General features: G+C 35.7%; 1 protein-coding gene across 1 annotated transcript in view; it reads left to right on the top strand.

The window, feature by feature from the left end:
* Positions 1–15,625: 15,625 nt before the first annotated feature.
* The window catches only part of ADAMTS3 (ADAM metallopeptidase with thrombospondin type 1 motif, 3), a gene marked incomplete at its 5' end in the record, with an annotated part of 60,141 nt that continues 56,136 nt past the window's right edge, over positions 15,626–19,630 (top strand). Inside the window, one exon of the mRNA XM_011973051.1 lies at positions 15,626–15,825. Within this exon, the coding sequence (XP_011828441.1) occupies positions 15,626–15,825 (200 nt within the window). The remainder of the gene's footprint in view (positions 15,826–19,630) is intronic.

Here is a 19,630-nt window from a genome sequence, read left to right as displayed (position 1 = left end):
ATTTTTTTTCTTTGAGGTTTTGGCTTAACAGACTCATAGAAAGTACTTTGAACTGCTGAATATATTAATTATATTTAGAGAAAGTGATGTAAGCTGGTCCCTTGGTGCAGGGAAGAATCTGAACAGTTCCTTAAAATATTTTTTTTTTTTTTAGTTATTGTTCAGGTAAACAACTTTCTAGGCTGATGAAATAGGTAAAATTGCAACAAAAAAAATGAGTAGACTGTAATGAAAAATAACTAGATTAAACTACTCTAGAGAAAAAAATAAAACTAGGATACAATAAGAGATATATAGCTTAGTTAGTTAAATGTTTGACCAATGCCAAAAGGTTGAAATTTAATGTAAAAAGGAAGGAAATTTGCAAAACCAAAAGCTCTTGGAGTAAAATTTAAAGAAGATAATTTAAGTGGCAGAACATAAGATAGGTGTAGAAGACAGAATATGAGGAAGGAGAAGGCACAGTCCAATGTCTGGAACCTGAAATATGAGACTGGATATAGAAATGCAGATAGCATGGCAAATATAAGATTGTTGTGTATCAAGAATTATCAGAAGTTGGCAATGATCTGATGAGACAAGCAAAGTAAAAACGACCTCGGAGTTTTGATTGCCTGGAAATGTTATACAAGAAGACTGTTGAAGGATATATTATGTTGCAATAAGCTAATGACTTGAGAATAACAATGAGAAGACACTGGAATGTCAATGTTGAAATGTCCTGTAACTCAGGATGTGTAATTTAGGATCAAAAATGCATTAAAACTCTGTTATTGAATGATTTGCCCAAGGGACTACTTGTAAAAAGCAAAGGGTCTTAAAATGATGCTCAGCCAGTGGTGAGAACAGGATCTTTCAAAGGACCACCTAAAGAGACATCTGGAAAACTCAGAGTGGAGAGGAATGAAAAGTAGGGTTAAAAACTGAATCAGTAAAGAGAATGTGTGATAATTCACTCTGTTGAAGAAAGGAAAAGGATTAAAAATGGAGAGAGTGGTCTAGGAAGAAGGGAAAAAAATCTTGATTTGACTCAAGTCAATATCTGTAAGGAGCAGCTATACTGACTGAAGCTTAGAATGGAGAGGGCTTGAGAGGGATATCAACAGGTTAGGGGGATGACACTTCTTATTAAACTGGAAACCAGATGAAAATAAATGTGCTTCTATGAATGTTTTATCTAAAGAAACACTTGGACTAAGGCAAATAGTTAATATGTTACTTGGAAGCCCCTGATACATAGTAGGTGCTCAATAAATGTTTGTCCAGTGAATCAGTGAACTCTTATCCCTGTCTCGTCTACATCCTATGCCTTTGGTACACTTTCTGAATACTAAAAGTATATAAATAGGTGATTTTGTGAAACAGTTACATGGAACAGTAAGCTAGAGGCCAGATTGGAAGCAGTTCCTGAGGGACGTAGGAGAAAAAAATGAGGGTATTAGGCAATTACCACAACAGTAAAGAATCACAACATGGAATTCTAGAAGTAGGAGAGATCCTGCAGGTCATTAGATAGCCCAACTTTCTTGTTATATGGATGTGAATTTGAGGCCCAGTTTTTTTAAATAACTTACCATATACATGTCAAGGTTCGGTTTTAGGAAATTGAAACCACCCTAGCCATTTTAAGCATAAAAGAATTCAATAAAAAGAATTAAGTGTACATTAAATCTTCGTAAGGATTGAAAACACAGCCTCTAGGCTTGGGGTTCAGGACTAGTTCCTAGAATGATACAGAAGATGGCCCACCCTGGTAGCTGCTATTTCTGCTAAAATCCGGAAATGAGAGGTTGAGATAGCTGCTGCTGGACCTACTGACTCCAACTTGCCACCGCTGATGTTATCCAAGGATAACAAACAGCTACGACTGCAACTGCACCTTCCTTTCAGCATCTACACAGCTAGCAACTAGATGTAGATGTAGGACCCTGCTACAGAAAGCCACTGTTTTTACAGTGTCTCCATAACTGTATTTGCCATTCTGAGTTCCAGATCTCATATGAGTTCATCCAGTTGGTTTAACCAGAGTCTCATATGGAGTTCTAACTACAAGTACATTGGGAACTATAGTTCCAACTTCTGCAGGAGTGTACCCCACAAGGAGGTTGGAGTGAATGACGACTCCCAAGTAACCATATTCACCATTTCAGCTTCTGAAGCTGAGATCATCACTGTAACAAGGACATGGAAGCCCTATTGCTACAATGTATTTCTTATCATTGAATACAAGTACACAAAAAGAAATTTTGTGGATTCAGCTCTGCCTTCTAGAAATCACATTTTGAGACTGAAAGGCCCATAAATAGAATGACCACTTAATTTATTGTTCAAACTAGGACACATGTGAGAATGAACAAAAACATTCCTAATATTGATGCCAGGATAATAAGCATGAGGTACAGAATCGCCCCAGGAAATCTCGCCTGAAACCTGTTTATAAAATATTTAAGATTCTTCATGATCTTGCCTCAACCTCTTAGTAACCACGTTTCCCAACGTAAATATTCACTTAGTTTTGCTCCATCCTCTTTGAAGTTCTTTTCCCCCAACATACCAGTACTTTTCAGTCTTTCTGCATGCATTATGCCCGTTGTCTGGAAGGGCCCACCCTATTTCTCCATGTCTAATATCTGTGCATCTTTTAAAATCCAGTTCAGATGTCACTTCCTCTGTTGACACATTCTCAGGTTCTTCCAGGTAGAGTAAACTGATTCTTCCTCAGTTACACAAGTATCTTGCATGAAAATATCTGTTTACATATCCTTTTTTCTTATTAAGCTGTGACCTACTTGATGACCGGATTTCAGCTTATTCACATTTTTTTGTAGAAGCCAGATTAGGTTCTGTGCTGAAAAGGTATTCAAGAAATGTTTTGAAATAGATGGATGGAAGGAGAGAGGGAGGAAAGAAAGGTGAGGGGACGTCCTTCCAGGAAGGAGGTAATAAACCTTTTCTAGTAATTCTAACATCTTTATATGTGAAGATTTTCCTTGTATTACCAGTTTGTTAGATCTTTAAAACTACTGAATGAATTGAGATGTGGAATCACATTCTTTCTTAGAAATAGACTTGTTACCTGTAGACTGGATTTCCCTTTTGATATTTGAAGAAAATATCTGTATGCATTGATTTTGATGGCAGTCAGTCGTAAAGTGTTTTCACTACATCTGGGATAACCTTTCAAATATGTCATTCCTCAATTTGAATCGAATATATAAATGTTTAGGTTTCTTGGACTAAAAACACATAAAGAATCTTTAAAATCTAGCCAGATGAAATGAGATATAACAGAACCTACTATACCATGAATCACCATTGTGCCACTTTCCTTAACTTATCACAAGATGTTTTTGTTTTTGTTTTTGTTTTTTTTGAGTGAGCTGTTTCATACTGCTTGTTGTTACCCTTGTTGATTTTGAGAAATGGCCAACAACGAACCCTAATTTATAAAATTTATTTCTTGCCTTTACCTCTGTAACATGGCTTTCTGAAGTTCACCCCTATTTTCTGTCATCTAAACATGATTTTTAAAACCCTAGCTTGTAATTTTCTGAAAAACAGAGCAAAACATATTCAGTGAATATTTCAAACATCGTGTTCTTTGGACTGTAAGGTGATATCCATGTTTGCTAAGGTTTTAGTTTTTTGAACTCCCTCCATGTTTGTGCTTAGTTAACAAGCACTTTTTTTTTTCTTTGCTACTCTTGGAAGACGGTTTCTTCCCGTAAACACATTTACAGTACCTTTTGGCTCATATAGCTTTTAATGAACAAAGAAGTTCACATTCTTTTATGAGAAAGGTGATTTTTTTTTTTTTTTATTTTTTGGAAATTTCCTAAATGCTACTCAACTTTAATTGCACTTTCTTCCATACGATACTGTGTGTTGCAAGGACATACTAAAGGAGATTTAATGTGTCATAAAAGTACATTTTTAGTTAAAGGGACATTTTCAGGGTTCTCACTGTACATTTCACTACTGCCTAACTTCAAGTCCAAGTAAATGTGTATAGAAAATCATTTAGGGAAAGCTAAATGGCTGTTGAAATTTTTAAGGCATGTTACCCTGTAAATCCAAGCTTCTAAGCTACCATATGTTCTCAGCAAAACCAAATTTAGTGAACTGCTGCTCCTGATCAAGATAGAATAACAGAGACTGCATTTACTCTCTTGCTTTAAACAACCGGAAATGGACAAAATGTCTGAAACAACAGTCTGCAAGACATTGGCTATCAGGCAGTGAATGACAGTGATCCTGAGAGATGAGAAACATATGAGGTGAGCCTCAGGATTGCCGCAGCCTTGAGGGTTTCCAGATGAATCCCAGGGAAGGGGAACCCAGGTGGAGCCTGTCAGATTCCCAGCGTTGAGAAGCCAGAGCTGAGAGCCTGTAGGGATGAAGGTGGCCAGAGTTCACAGGACTGAGAATGGGAGAAGAGCCATACAGAGACAACTCTAAAGATCTGCATAGGTCCCCCTCTCGTATTCAGCTGAGTTCAGATCATCACATATATTTGTGAGGAAACTACACGAAGCTTGAAAAAGAGCCACCTAAAAAAAAATCAGAGGTAACAGTGCCTGGTGATTATATGGGGCTGGGAATAGTGCGTTTCCACAAACCAGACTGCAGTGTCTCATGATTCACATCACAGTGGAGAGTAGACAGAGGGGTCTGGCCTCAGTGGTAGTCAGTCATTAGCTGTAGATGGGCACTGCTCTGACCCCACCTAATAAATCTTATAGGCAAGACCTGAAAGGAACAAACTTATCAAGTAACTTAACTGCATCCAAGAACAAAGCTTAAGAATATTTATAGGAATACAACTATATCCAGCAGCCAAAAGGGTAAAATTCACAATGTCAGACCTCCCATCTAAATTTACTGACTATGCAGAGAAACAAGAAAATGCAACCAATAGTAATGAGAAAAATAAATCTGTCTAAACCGACACAGAACTGACAAAAAATGTTAGAATTAGCAAACACAAATATTAAAGCAATCATCAAATCTATAGTTTATACATCTTAGAAAACATGGAAAATATAAAAATGCCCATTATTTTCCATCCATATGGTCAATACGATTTCAGAGACTACATTATAGGCACACATTTATGTAGTAAAATGTGGTAACAATGTTTCTGTCTTCTGGCATATTTTATTCCTTAGACTAAGAATAATTTTATATTGGCAAATAAATGTCTTTAGTGGAAATCACTTTAGGAATGGCTCAACAATTTTATTTGAATGCAAAAAAGGTTTGTTATTAAATTTAACTTGAATAATATTATTTGTGGACTAGGAATTATAGTATTCCATTAATAATATTAGATAGCAAATGTTCTGTCATAGATCTATCTTCAATCTGCAATGATTACTGTGGCTTAAAAACGTTAACTGTGTATGATATAAAAACTGACCAATCCGAATGTGAGTTAAAACTGATCAGTATTATTCAAATAAGCAAAAACACTTTAGATTTTTAAAAATGTAGAATGACTGCTTCTCCAATAATTTGATGTGATAATAACATACATTTTAATTCCATATGTTTGGAACTCTGCTTTAGTAAAATTTTATTGCAAGTAGCATACATATGTTAATAAAATTGTATTGCATCATAACAAAGAGATATGAAGTAAATTTTTAATCAGGATAAAATTCTGATCTGTACTGTGGTTACATAATGCTTAAAAATGTCTAAGTGTTACCTTTTAGACAAGTGAGTTTGTTTATAAAATCTGAAAAAAAAAATAGGTAACATATTATTTTTTTAGAGAAGAGATTTAAGGTGTTCTTGGAAAATTGTATATAATTGCCAATGTCTCCAGACTTTATGGACACTGTGCTCTTTAAGTGGGAGAATGGGAAGATTATCTCTTATTGTGATAAGTTACTAGACTTTTATATTCTTATGAAGTATTTTATATCATAATATAGATTCTTTTAGTGTAGCACTTTTTTCATGTAAAAAAGTTTTAATGATGGTTGTATCCTTGATGAAGGATTTAGCATCAAATAAATTATAAGTATGATCAATCATGTATGATCAAAACAGCCAGAGCAATAATAACCATCTTTAATAATTTAGTGAAATTATAGCCTAATTATTAATTATGGAAATTCAGCCAGAAAGAACATGTTAGTGATCAGCTAGCACAGCTTATTTATTTCAGGAAATTGAAGCTCAGATAAGTTTAGCATCTTTCTCAAAATCATCGAGCTGCATCATCGTAGAGCTGGAACTAGAACTCAGTTCGCCTTTTATCATTTTCTGTTCCCTTACTGTGCAATAAATCACCCTTAATTTAGTAGCTTAAAACAGTGCCTATTTATTAGCTCACAGTTCTATAGGTCAGAAGTCTAAGGTGGCTGGACTGGTTCTATGCTTATCACAAGGCCAAAATCAAGGTGTGGGCCAGATTGAAGTCCTATCTGAAGGATCTGGGAAATAGTCCATTTCCAGGCTCATTCAGGTTGTTGGCAGAATTCAAGTCCTTGTTTTTGCAAGCTGAGATCCTCATTTCCTTGCTGGCCGTTGGTTGTGGTTCACTGTCAGCAACTAGATACCTCTCTCTTGTCCAGAAACAGAATCCCTCCATCTCCAGAGCCAGCAACGGTTCATCAAATCTTCCTCCTGCTTCATTATTTCTGACTTTCCCTTCTGCCACCAGCCAGGGAAATATCTCTGCTTTTAATGTCTCATGAGGTTAGATCAGGCCTACTTGGATAATGTTTCTATCTTATGGTCAATTGTACCATATAACATAACATAATCGTAGGAATGATACCTCATCAAAGGCACAGGTTCTCGGGACTAGGGCAGGGCATCTTAGTGGGGCCATTTTAGAAAGTCAGCTTGCTGCATTCCTGAGCCTATTCTGATTTTCTTTGTATTATATCATACAATCTCTTTATTAAAAATCTGTAACATCAGTATGAATATGCTCATAAAATATTTACATATATCTCAGTCAATTATAACTTTGATATTTTTGTGGCTTACTCCGTCACTTGGCAAGATCCCCACCCATTTGCTGCCTTCTTTTGAGAACCTTATCTAAAATTTTGCCTCCCTCACCTTGTCCCTCTTGCTCCTTTCCTCCTGTTTTAGTCTTCTTCCCCTGTTTGATAGTTCTTATCACTGGGACGTAAGTTCTATGAGGATAATCTACGTGTTTATCTCGTCCATTGCTGGATTCACTGTGCTTAGAGCAGTGCAACATAAAGTGGCGTCCAGGGCCTTTAAATATTTATCTGACAGAATAAATGGCAAGTATTAATATTAATAGTTTGGCTATAATGACTTGTTTACATTTTTATTAATCATTCTATATTGGAGTGATTTAGAATGCAAATATCGAGTTTCTGGAGAAGTTTGAGGTGAAGAGGTTTTCCATCCTTAATAAAGTTGCATTTAGGTGGCAAGTGATGGAAGTAACATGAGCTTTGAAATTAGCAGCTGTGAAAAGGAATCTCACCTCTCTTCTACGCAGTTGAGCTTATTTAGAAAACCTTAATTTCTAGCCGTCTAAGATTACTAGAATGTAATCTAGTAATTGGGTGTGGTGACCTCTTCCTCTACTCTTCTATCACGTCCTTGATTTAGCAGAGCTGAACTACAAAAGCCATAAATAAGAAAGTATATAATTTAGTCAAAGGGAAGAGAAATGTTAATGAAAATGCTATTAGATGTTTAGAGCAGTAAAATGTGAAAATTAAAAACTGCTGTCTCCCAAAATTAGTTATGATTTAGCTGAATAAGAATAAAAGAAATTAAGAAATCTCTAGTAACAACATTATTCATTTAAAATAGAACCGAGAGAATAAAATAAACAAATTGGGAAATAAAACAGAATATGTAGTCTTTTTCAGAACACTGTGGGACCTAAGAATAGTTGACTACTGAAGAAGAATGAGAAGGAAAATGAGGACTATCAAAGACTGTAGCAGAGAAAGGATATAAATGAGCTTGTTTATCAGGCTGCTGTTAGTTTCACCTGTCAGAAACTTACATCAAACTGTCTTAAGCAAAAGGAAAAAAAAAAAAAAAAGGAGTAAAATAAGAAAATGAGGTGGTGGTAGTTTATTGGTTTGTGAAACTGAAAAAACCAAGTTTTCAAAAATTAGTGGGTGAATTCTCAGGCTCATACTCATCATTGGAGTACAGTCTATTCACTATTAGTAGTCTCCACTTTCCTCTTCTAGCATTAAACTTAGACCAACAACTATTCTCATGTTAGCCGTAAACACCTACATTGTTATATTCCGCCAGTTTTCAGCTTAGTGATGAGAACTTTTCTTTCCTTGTAGCTCCAAATTAAAAAGTCCTAGTTCACAATTTCATTAGCATAATTTAGGCCATTTGAACATCTTTTAACCAAGTACTGGAGTCAAGGAAATGGCATATGCTACTTGGCCATGCCGGGTGAATGTCCACTGCTAGAGCTGAAGAGAGAAGTGTAGAGGAGAAAAGTGAGATGAAGAGGGTATAAGTTCATGTAACTGCATGTACTGCCTGGAGAAAGATAGTTTCCCCACACCTAGAGTTGCTGGATTTAGCAAATAAAACTATAGCATTCTCATTTGAATTTGCATCTCAGATATAACAATTTGTAGGTTTTTAGTATTAAGTATGTCTTATGCAATATCTGTGAGATACCTATAGTAAAAATACTGTTGTTTATCTTAGATTTTAATTTAACAAAGAATACTGTATTTTATCTGACGACCTTGCCCACACCCAAATGTTTCAGCAATAAACCACTGAAATCAAATTAAATGGTTGCAATGGGACTGAATGAGCGACAATTCTGAGAATCCACTTCTATGGAAATGAAGGACTGTATCTTTCAAAACATATTGAGGCCAAGAGAATGCAGAAGTTATCTCTAGACAAATAAATTATAATAGAAGAAAATAAACATGAAATGCATTAATGAAAACTAAGTGTAAAAGATACCAGTGGAAGACTGTTACTAAGGGATGAGGGAAAAGGAAGATCTGAAAAAGATTTCAGCAAGGTGGGTAACCTGTACAATATTCGTTTCCTTCTCTTTTATTTCAAACCCCTGTGATTCAATTCTCACCACTGAAACATGGAATTAAATGTTACCAGAGGGTTTCCAGGAAAGGTTTTTACCTGTTCCTAAGAAAGTAATACAGGAAGACGCAATCTGTTGGACATGACTTTGATGCTAGAATTCGTGTAGCCATTTTTAGGAGCTAATTTGAAGACCAAGTTTGTTCACCAAGAATGGCAGGATGTGGAAAGATGAAAAGAACTGAATCCTTGATGACCTATTGATGGATTAACCAGGAATCACCATACCTCGAACTCTTGTTACGTGAGCCTATTGCTGAAGACACTTTAAGTTTTCTTGATTTGCAGTTAGAAGCATCCTAGCTGACATATAAAAGATTTTTATTGCAAATCAGAGTTCATATTTTGGATATTAAAGTGACTTTTAAAATTTCATTTGCTAATAATCACAAACCTAAAGCATTAAAACATTTTTTCCTTAAAAGGTAAGAAGTTTCCCATCTAGAAAATGTCATGTTATTCCATAAAGTAGTCAGTAATAACAAAAGCAAACACATGTATTTTAGAATTAGAACTTTTGGGGAGAAGAAATAATGGAAACTAACATTCACTCAATGGTTATGTCTTTAAAAAATAAAAGCAACAGTTACTTAGTGAAACTTTTGAATTGACATCATAAATTGGCCTGAATATAGTTGTTTGAACTGTCATTATGGAATTTCTCAGTTTGTGAAGGATAGAGCTCCGTTTCACTGAAACATGTTATATCTTGGTAGAACAGTGCCTCCACATATGTAGAGATGCTGTTACTGTATCCTTTTAGGAAGTGATAACTTTAATTTAAATTTTTTTTAAAAGATGTCAATTAAAAATCACTATTAGATGATGCAAACAGGTTAACACAATTATTTAAGTTAACTGCTCGCTGCTTCTGATGTTGACAGATGACATTTGTTGGAATTTACGCTTATTTTTAGCTCTGATTATAGGATCTCCGCCTACTCTTGGAAAATCCAGAATCCAACCTGTAGTATTCCAGTTACTTCATTTCATAACAGTATTCTGTTCACAAAGAATGCAAGATTTTTACATAGAGCCTCATTCTGTATTAATTGTTACCGTAAAACAATATGATGCTTTCTCATTTTCTGAAATGATGCACTACAAAGAATGCTACTGTGGTACATTTTGGTAACATGAATCTTATTTTATTCTTCACTTATTCACGTGGAAATTGGCTTGCATTCTCATAGGGAGTAAGAGTACTGGGAGAACCTAGTCAACAAAATTAAAATTTGTTAGTGTCATGTATGTTAGGACTAGATTCAGTGGCATACAAGAGAAAACTCATTAGAAGGGTGACCTAAACATGATGAAAGTGTTACCTCTAGTATGTAATGAAGTTTGTTTTTAGGTAATCCGGGGCTGGTATGGTGAGTCTACAGTCACTGAGGAGTCACACTCCTTTAAAGTGTCAGACCCTCCTCTATTCAGCATGTCCCTTGATCCTAAGATCACCCCATAGAGCTGCAGACATCAAGTCCACATTCTAGGAAGCAGAAGGGAATATTGAGTGATTGAATGGAGGGCCAAAGGAGTGTGCTCCTACTGGAATGAATTGTCTTCGTTTGAGGAGCCATAAGCATCAAGATATAAGCAATACCTCTGCTTAGATCTCATTGGCTTATACTTAGTCACATGTAACCCTTGGTCACAGGGAGATTGGAGTGACTTTTTGCTGGGTTTATTATTATTTCAAATAACATTAACATTCTGCTCCTTAGGGAAGAAAGAATGAATATTGGGTAGATGGTTTTTATCACAGTATGCTTATAATTGTGTTCCAACCCTGAATGTATTTGTATTAGATTCAGAACTTATACCTTTCTAATTTTACCTTCATCTCCTGTCCTTTTTCAGACCATAGGAATTTTTTTTTTTCTGGGGTGGGGAGCAATTTCACTAATCCTATACTTTGATTTCCTATAAACATGATTAAGCATATGAACATGTCATTCTCCTAAAAATGTTTCAAGCCTTAGTGTCCATAATCAGCAAAGAAAGTTATATTCTACTTTTTCTGTCTAGTAAGTTCAAAATTCTGATTTAACACTGATAATTCTATACTTAACACTAAAAATGACAATTTTTATTGTTACTTGATTGAACATCTATATGCCCCTCAAAAATTCATTCTGATAAAATAGGCCTTATAGTAAAATGATCACTTCTGCAAATTCATATACAGCAATTGGGAAACTAGGGGGTGCACAAAAGGATACAATTAAAATGTTTCCAAAATAGTAATTAATGTACATCAGTAATTCCTAAGGTAAACTTCAGAAACATACTTTTTCCCAAAAAGTTTTAAAAAAGAAAACTTACTCTAATAACTAAGAGGGGATTGCCTTTGATATTTCTGAGAAGCTTAAAAAGCACTGTGAGCATCATCCTTTTGGAATGAAGCATGAGATTAATAACACTGCTCTGCCTCTTGCAGGGCCTTTTTTTTTCCTTTTGAATGCTCAATTGAGAACACACCTGTTAGAAAGTTCTGTGTAACCTGGATTTTCCTTTTTTCTGCTAATTCTGTTGTCACATAAGTCACTCTCTGCTGCCCAACTCAGCTAGCACCATTTAAGCCACATGGCAAGTGGAGTTATTACTCAAATCCTTCTCCCTAAAGGCTCAGCGGTTAGGGTTTTTCAAAGATATTTTGGTAGGCAGGGGACTAAGGAATGGGTGCTGCTGATTGTTTGGAGACACGATCATAGTGATATAGGAGTAAAGAAGAAATTATTTAGGTGGATAGTGAGGGTAGGGAAGTTCTTGGTAACATTTTTCTTTTAATGAAAAGTAGCCCCAAATCATTTTTTTTTTTCCTAACAAAGAGCAGCCTGTAAAATCGAGCTGCAGACATAGAAAGGCAAGCTAGAAACTTGCTAGGTGAACGCTGGCAGTTGTACCAATAGGAAAGGGGGTAACTGGGGGCTAGGCATGTCCAACATGGCAGCTCCATCTTCCCTTCTCTTTGCCAGCCACATGTACAGTAAGGAGGAGAGAACATGGCACTGGCCAAGTGGAAAGCCCATTTGAATAATAAGATTAGGATGGGACGGCCAGCTTCCCCGCATGCTATGTAACTGTCACACCTGGTCCACCTAATCTGTGGGCCCTATGTAAATCAGACATTACTGTCTCCAGCCTGTCTATAAAATCCAGTGTACTCTGCTGGGGGCTGGAAACCCCATTTGGGTGCTCTTCTCTCTCACAGGAGAGAGAGCTGTTCTCCTTTTTCTTTCTTTTGCCTATTAAATGTTTGTTCCTAAACCCACTTCTTGTGTGTGTCCGCATACTGAATTTCCTTGGTGCAAGATGACAAACCTCGGGTCTTTACCCCAGACAACAATGCCGCTTCAATAGGTGTTGGAAAATGGTCCTCATATGCTGAGTCCACCTCTTGGTGGGGGCCACAGTACCAGCTGAGTCATGAGTCATGCATTTGGGTGGGGTCAGTAGGTTGCCAGAATGCACAGGCTGAAAAATATCTCAAAAGATCAGTCTTAGGTTCCACAATGGTGGTGCTATCTATAGAAGTAATTGGGGCCAGGTGTGGTGGCTCACACCTGTAATCCCAGCAGTTTGGGAGGCTGAGGCAGGCAGATCGCTGATGTCAGGAGTTTGAGACCAGTCTGACCAATGCGTGAAACCCTGTCTCTACTAAAAATACCAAAAAAAAAAAAAAAAAAAAATAGTTGGGCATGGTGGTGTGTGCCTGTAATTCCAGCTACTTGGGAGGTTGAGGCACAAGAATCACTTGAACCGGGGAGACAGAGGTTGCAGTGAGCCGATATCACACCACTGCACTCCAGCCTGGGTGACAGAACGAGACTCTGTCTAAAACAAAACAAAACAAAACAAAGAAGTAATTGGGGAAGTTTCCAATCTTGTGACCTCTGGAACAATAGCAGTTTATCATTTTATTACGCCTGTATCTTAAAAGAATTCATACCTCATTCATAATCCTAACCTAGTGGCCTTTCATTAGTTTTACAAAGGCAGTTTAGTTGTGGGAAGGGCTATGGTCATCCTTGCTTTAAAGTTAAACTACAAACTAAATTCCTCTCAGTTAGTTTGACCTATGCCCAGAAATAACCAAGAACAGCTTGGAGGTTAGAAGCAAGATGGAGTCAACTATGTCAGTTGCTATTATTGTCATAGCTTTGCCATAATTTTGCAGTTTTACTAAGACAAATTCATTATGAATGAAGATATTTCACAGCCTCAGAGCTGTCTGTAATCATAATGATGAGTATAAGTAAAAAGTGCCAGAAGCTATCCTACTGTCTTTCTTTGAAATATTTGATGTTGTGCATTTTAGGAAACATGGAAAGAACACTGCCCAGCACGGGGGAAAGTAGGGACAAATTATTCTTGATTTTCAAAGGCTTCCTTCTTCTTTCCCAGGTTTCTTATGCAATAAAAAGAGAGATTCTGTTTCCTTACCAGAAAACTACCTATTTAAAGAGACTTGCAAAGGCCAAACCAAAGGTGTGTTAAAGCAGAATGAACTGCCTTTCTGAAATAAGTATTCAGCCTACTTCATTCACACATCAGGCTTCATGATATAATAACATTGCTGTTATATTTCCATTGGACGTTTTCTCTGAGCGTTCTGCCAAAAAGAGCCATTTTTAGAATTGAGAGCTCATGTCTGAATTTCCTATATTTGTACACTAGCTATCACAACCTTTCAAATCCTCAAGTGTGTGAAAAAGACTTGAGGTTGAATAGTAAAGCTATTTGCAGGTGTAGTCGTCTCTTGACCTCAGTGAGGGTTTGCAGCTCTTGAAAACTTTTGAGGAAAGCTTTCTGTTTGATGTGGATGATGCTGAGAGTTATTTATGTATTGTGGAACCAATGTAATTCCTTGGTGAGGAGAATTTTCCCAGCTAATGAGTTAGCAGTTGGGCTTAGGTCAAAGTGAATTAAAGTAGAGCTTTTAAACCTGAGTAGTCACATTCAGAGCATGTCCCCCTACTTGTAAGGGAGGGTGTTGGTGTTTCTGTATATTTTTTAAAGGTAGAAAAAGTGTGAGTAGGATCTGTACTTTCACTACTTCTAATCCTTTGTGGCTAGGGCTTGGTCATCAATCTTCCTGGCCAAGAGACACCTATTTTTCCCCTGTCTTAATTTTATTAAAGACACAAAGGCAGAGAGGAGAATACCTATTTATTAGTGTTAGATGCTTACTCAAATAACTAACAAGCCCCAGTGCCGCAAGAAATAAACCATCATATAAAGCATGAGTCAGAGCTGGTTCTGTCAAACTTGCTTTTAGATATGTGGTTGTTTTAGACATCAAGGCAGTTTATAAAATAAAATCCTTTCTGAGTTTTATATACTTGAAATGGGGATGAATATATTTTTTGTTTTTACGTACCAGCAGTTTTGAATAATCTCTAATTTTAATCCAAATGATAGATTTTATTTTTTAATTCACTAGAACTTTTTTCTAAAAAAATACAGTCATCTGAAAACAGATAACTGAGGTCATTAAAACCTGATGATGTCTCTCTCACTTTTTCTTTCCATGTATATAGGCATGTGTGTATGTATATGTGTGTGTATGTGCGTGCGAAATGTTCATTTGGAAAGTAAAAAAATGTAAGTTTCTTGAACTGCATTAAATAAGAAATGATTTTTACTTTTAATTTTCTTTGAATATAAGTTATTTTCTGACTGACTTCTTACTTTGATATCTCAGACTTAGATAAATAGCAGCTGAAATGACTTGCCATCCAAATGATGGCCAGTACAAATGTGGAGCACTAAAGTTTTCCTGTGTATCCCTGCATACACACATATATGTATATTTTATTGGCATATGTATATAATATGTACCCTGTATGTGATATACTATCTTATCCACACACACATACACACGCACAAACACACACATATGTTTATAGTATATACCCTGTATATCCACTTCTTCACTAGCAGCATTCACTAGAAAACCATACTCAGAAGAAATAAAGCAATACATAGTGACTGATAATCATATTACTAGATGCTGTTGTGTTGCCATGCTATAATTTGATTTTTAAATTAAGGTTACTGGAAAGAGGAGCAATTTAAATTTATGTGACACAAATTCTATACTCCATGGTTATAGCAACTTAATCATTGTAAACATACTGGAGTTATTTTTATTTGTAATGTCAATGTATTTAATAACTACATAGCCAGCCTGTATTCTACACCCCCACTGCCTTGGCTCTTTGCTGGGAGAAAAACTGAACCACTTCTATCCTTACAGAATAGTCAGTCTGCCATGATGGCACCGCTCCCTGTATAATAATATGATTCTACCCTCAGTGTTGCTGTTCTATGTTGAATTTGTAGCAGGTCTGTCTGGTCATATACATATGCATATTATTTAAGGAATAAACTGAAAAGTAGCATCTCAGTGATTATGAATGATACTGATAGGCCCCTGAGAAAATTCTTTTCTTCTAAGAAGTTATTGGAAGGCCAATTGGGGAAACTGAAATTCCTGATTCCTTTTGTTTCTTAATAGAGTCAGACCTGGAAGGCCTTGATGATCTAGGTACTGTTTATGGCAACATCCACCAGCAACTGAATGAAACAATGAGACGCCGTAGACACGCGGGAGAAAACGATTACAACATCGAGGTACTGCTGGGAGTGGATGACTCTGTGGTCCGTTTCCATGGCAAAGAGCATGTCCAAAACTACCTCCTGACCCTGATGAACATTGTAAGTAGTGACTCCTTTTTAAAGCTTTTTGATCTTTTAATTCACTTCTCTTATTTGTTGGTACCCTTTGGCAATCTGTGTGAGAACTTCCATGACTGTGCCCTGCATCCAAAATATGTACATGATGGCATTAAATTTAAATTATTGAGCTACATATTTAAAATACAAGAACGCTAAAATAAAGGAAGCATGAAGCAAAAGTTTCTTTTGGTTGATCAAGTAGTTTTCCATTGTTGTCAAGGGGGAATCATAAATTTAAAAAGCCATAATGATATGGAATTAAACCATGAATTGTAATTTTTATTTTGTTCTGGGGATAATCAAAACTCACAGGACTTTGTCCATCTGCTTTGATGTGGCCCATGAAGGATAAAATAGTTCTTTCTAGAATCACTCTGCTTCACAGGATTATGTAGAATGATTTATGCCTGGTAACTCTGTGGATTCTTGTTGTTACAGCTTTTGAACAAATGTGATTTTTTTCAACATTATAAGACCAAAGGTAATGTATTTATTAATACCAAGCATACAACTATTGGCACAGTGCTGCACAGCAACCACTAATGGTCTCTTTAAATTTATCTTTATTTCTCCTTTATGAACCTTAATCAGATTCAGAAGAAATTTTGTCAATATCCTGAAACCTGTGTTCTTTCTTTTTAAATTGGCAGAGAACAATTGAGGAGAAATAATAACATGTAAACCACCTACTTGTAAAAGATAATTGAGATGTTGATGTACTCTATATATTTTACCTCATGCCAGTAATACATGTTATATCGATCTTGCAAATTTATTACCTAAGCCTATGCTCTGTTTTCTTTCCCTATCTCTCAATACACCCTCCCCCTCGCACAACTTTTGATATTTAATATAATTTCTTGGATATCTGTAGTTTACCTCTTTCCTCCATGCTTAAGATTAGATTTCAAGCAACTGTACTGAAGGAGAAAAATTACTAATTTCATGAAACATGATTTTATTTATGCTAATATCTGTTAATAATATTTTGGTCTATTGAGATAGCAATTTATAAAATTACACTTATACCATGTCTCTGTGAAAAAGAAAATGAGTACAGAAATTCAAACACATGTTTATTTGTTCTTGGCACTAATTTCTGTTATGAAGACCAAACAACACACAGAAAACAAATTACTAGCCTTGGCAATAGATGTGTACAGACGATCATCCTTTGTGAATCACATGAATGTTTTCAACTCTTGACAATGAACTTTTCGTATTAACCTTTTGACTATTAACTTTTTGCTAGTTGTGTAACTTTGGCATGCTTCTTGGACTCTCTGTCCTGCTTCTGTCTCTTTATCAGCATATTGAGAAAAATAATAGGGATGTTGAGAGGATGAAGTGAGTAAATACAAGTCATCCATTATTTACAGTGCCATATTCAGATGCACAAATAGAAAATCATATTTTAGTTCTCTATACCAAATTTTACTTTGTAAGTGATCTAAAATTTCAAAATTCCTATGGAGATGTTATTCTTATGTCATTCATTATGTCCCTGGGCTACTTTTTTCTGGTATCTGGAAGACAATCAGTACAGACTTATTTGGCCCGCAAATGTGCCTAATAAGAAGGCTTTTGGAGTAATGCAACAGAAATTTTGATACGTTTCTTGTCCTCATAGAACTTATAACTATTAGAGGAGAAAAAATAAATACATGGGAAAATTAGAAGGAAAAAGAACCTAAACAATAAAAGTTATGCTATTATTAAGTCATATTATAGGCAGTATATCATAAATGCTATAACACTTTAGCAAATGGAGATGTGACCATAGTTATCCAAACATTAAATGATAAAATTATTAAATTGGAATTTAGGAGGGTAAGGCTTTAGTTTTAGTCATACTACTAGTTGGCTTTGTGACCTTAGACAAATCATGTCTCTTTCTGGGACTTAGTTTTCATCATTATATAAACTTGAAAGATTCAACAAGTTTATTAGTTATGTAATTCATCAAGAAGTTAGGAGTTAAACTGCTTTTAGAGATTTCTTTTCCTATTTTTGTTGTTTTTTGTTTGCCTTGTTTGTGTTTTTTGAAGGACATGTGAAAATGTGAAAGGTTTCTATGTAGGAATGGCTACAGTATATTCACCAGACAGTAAGTAGTAAGTATGATTTTGAGAGTGTCAAAGGAATAACAAAGTGATGCATTTTATGTTTTAAAAACAGTCAAGAAGACTTTTGTTCTTAAATCTATTTTAAAAATGGATAATAGGCTAAGATTCTGTCTCAAATACAAATTATTCTAAAATAAATAGAGTATCAGAGAATGGAGCTATGAGAGAGAAAATAATTTTTTTAAACTTAATATATTAGTTGCATTTTAAGTAATTAGTATTGGTAAGAGATTTGGAGAGGTGAGAATAACACTTGTCCCCTTCCTTCTCCAACTTCATGACCAACTGAAAGACATGGAAATCACACAGATGAAGAATGAAATAGTTTTATTAATAATGAGAACTGAATTGCACATACAATTGCATATACTTAAGTGTATAGTCACAAGGTTTTCATTATTTTAAATCAGGTTCTCAACTGAAGATACATTTGTGTCCATGTCAGTTCCCAGGGACATTTGGCCATGTCTGTAGACTTTTTTTTTATTGTTATCACTGGTGGTTGGGCCGGGGGTGGAGGGGAATGCTACTGCTAATAGTGAGAGAGGCCACAGATGCTGCTCAGCATCCTACAGCACAACAGACAGCCCTACACAGCGTAGAATTTTTAATTATCTGGCCCAAAATGTCAACAGTGCTGAGATTTAGAAACCTTGTTCTAAATTAGTCTTATTCCCAACTCCCATCACTCTCCAACTGGATAATTTCAGGTTTTCCCTCTGGTGTCAGGTGGACAACTTTAGCCAAGACAGACAGAAGACTGAAGTCTTCCCTCTCCTCCATACCACTGCCTTGTTGTAGCCTGTCAGACCCAAAATACTGACCTGAGCGGGCTCTTTCCTTTTCCTGTAATTCATCATCAAATGAGAATGAGAAGCAGAAAGAGAAACCGACAATGATACCCTAATGAAGCTAACTCATGGAAATTCAAGACCAGGAACATTCAGTTTTTTTCTAACAATGTTCAAATAACTATCTCCTGTGCTGGCCATGCTTTATGATTTCTCATGGTCAATTAAAATTATGACTCACCAGGCTTGAGGCCTACATAGACATAGAGACTTAGATGAAATGTCAGATAGGGTCCTGGAGAGAAACTGTAGAAGAAAGCTAACAGCAAAAACAGTTCTATCTTTCTGCATTGATTAGGATGAAAGGTATCCCTATGGTAGAGAAAAGATCTTGCTGTCCTTTAAAATTGTTTGTCAACTTTGCCTTGGTTGACTACTCAGCAGATGTGCTCTTCCCTTTACCGGGTTGTCAGTTTCATTTCCATATCAGAACCCAGATGGTAGTTCCTGAATTAAGGGAATACTTTTAGGTCCAAGTAATTTGCTTCAGAGTTATCACCTTAATTTAAACGGGACTCCCTTTTAAAGAGAAGGTTATATTTGTTGTGTCATGCTTTTATTGAAAAGAGCTCATGTATTAAGTGTTAAATGTATATTTAATGAAAGAAGAACAAATGTATATAAATAATGTAGAGGTAGATCAGGAACAATCTTGGGAGGGAGTCAGAAATTTTGGACTCAAAACAAGAGGAAATAGATGGCAAATGCAATGATATAATGGGAGCAGTGTTTAAGAAATAAATTATCAATTATTGTGTATCATATATTCTTTCCAACTATATTGCAAAATGGAAATTATTACAATTT

This window comes from Mandrillus leucophaeus, unplaced genomic scaffold (assembly GCF_000951045.1).
Source record: "Mandrillus leucophaeus isolate KB7577 unplaced genomic scaffold, Mleu.le_1.0 Scaffold1336, whole genome shotgun sequence".
Lineage (NCBI taxonomy): Eukaryota > Metazoa > Chordata > Mammalia > Primates > Cercopithecidae > Mandrillus > Mandrillus leucophaeus.
Note: the sequence above shows the minus strand (reverse complement) of the source record. Positions and strands in the feature narration are given on the sequence as shown.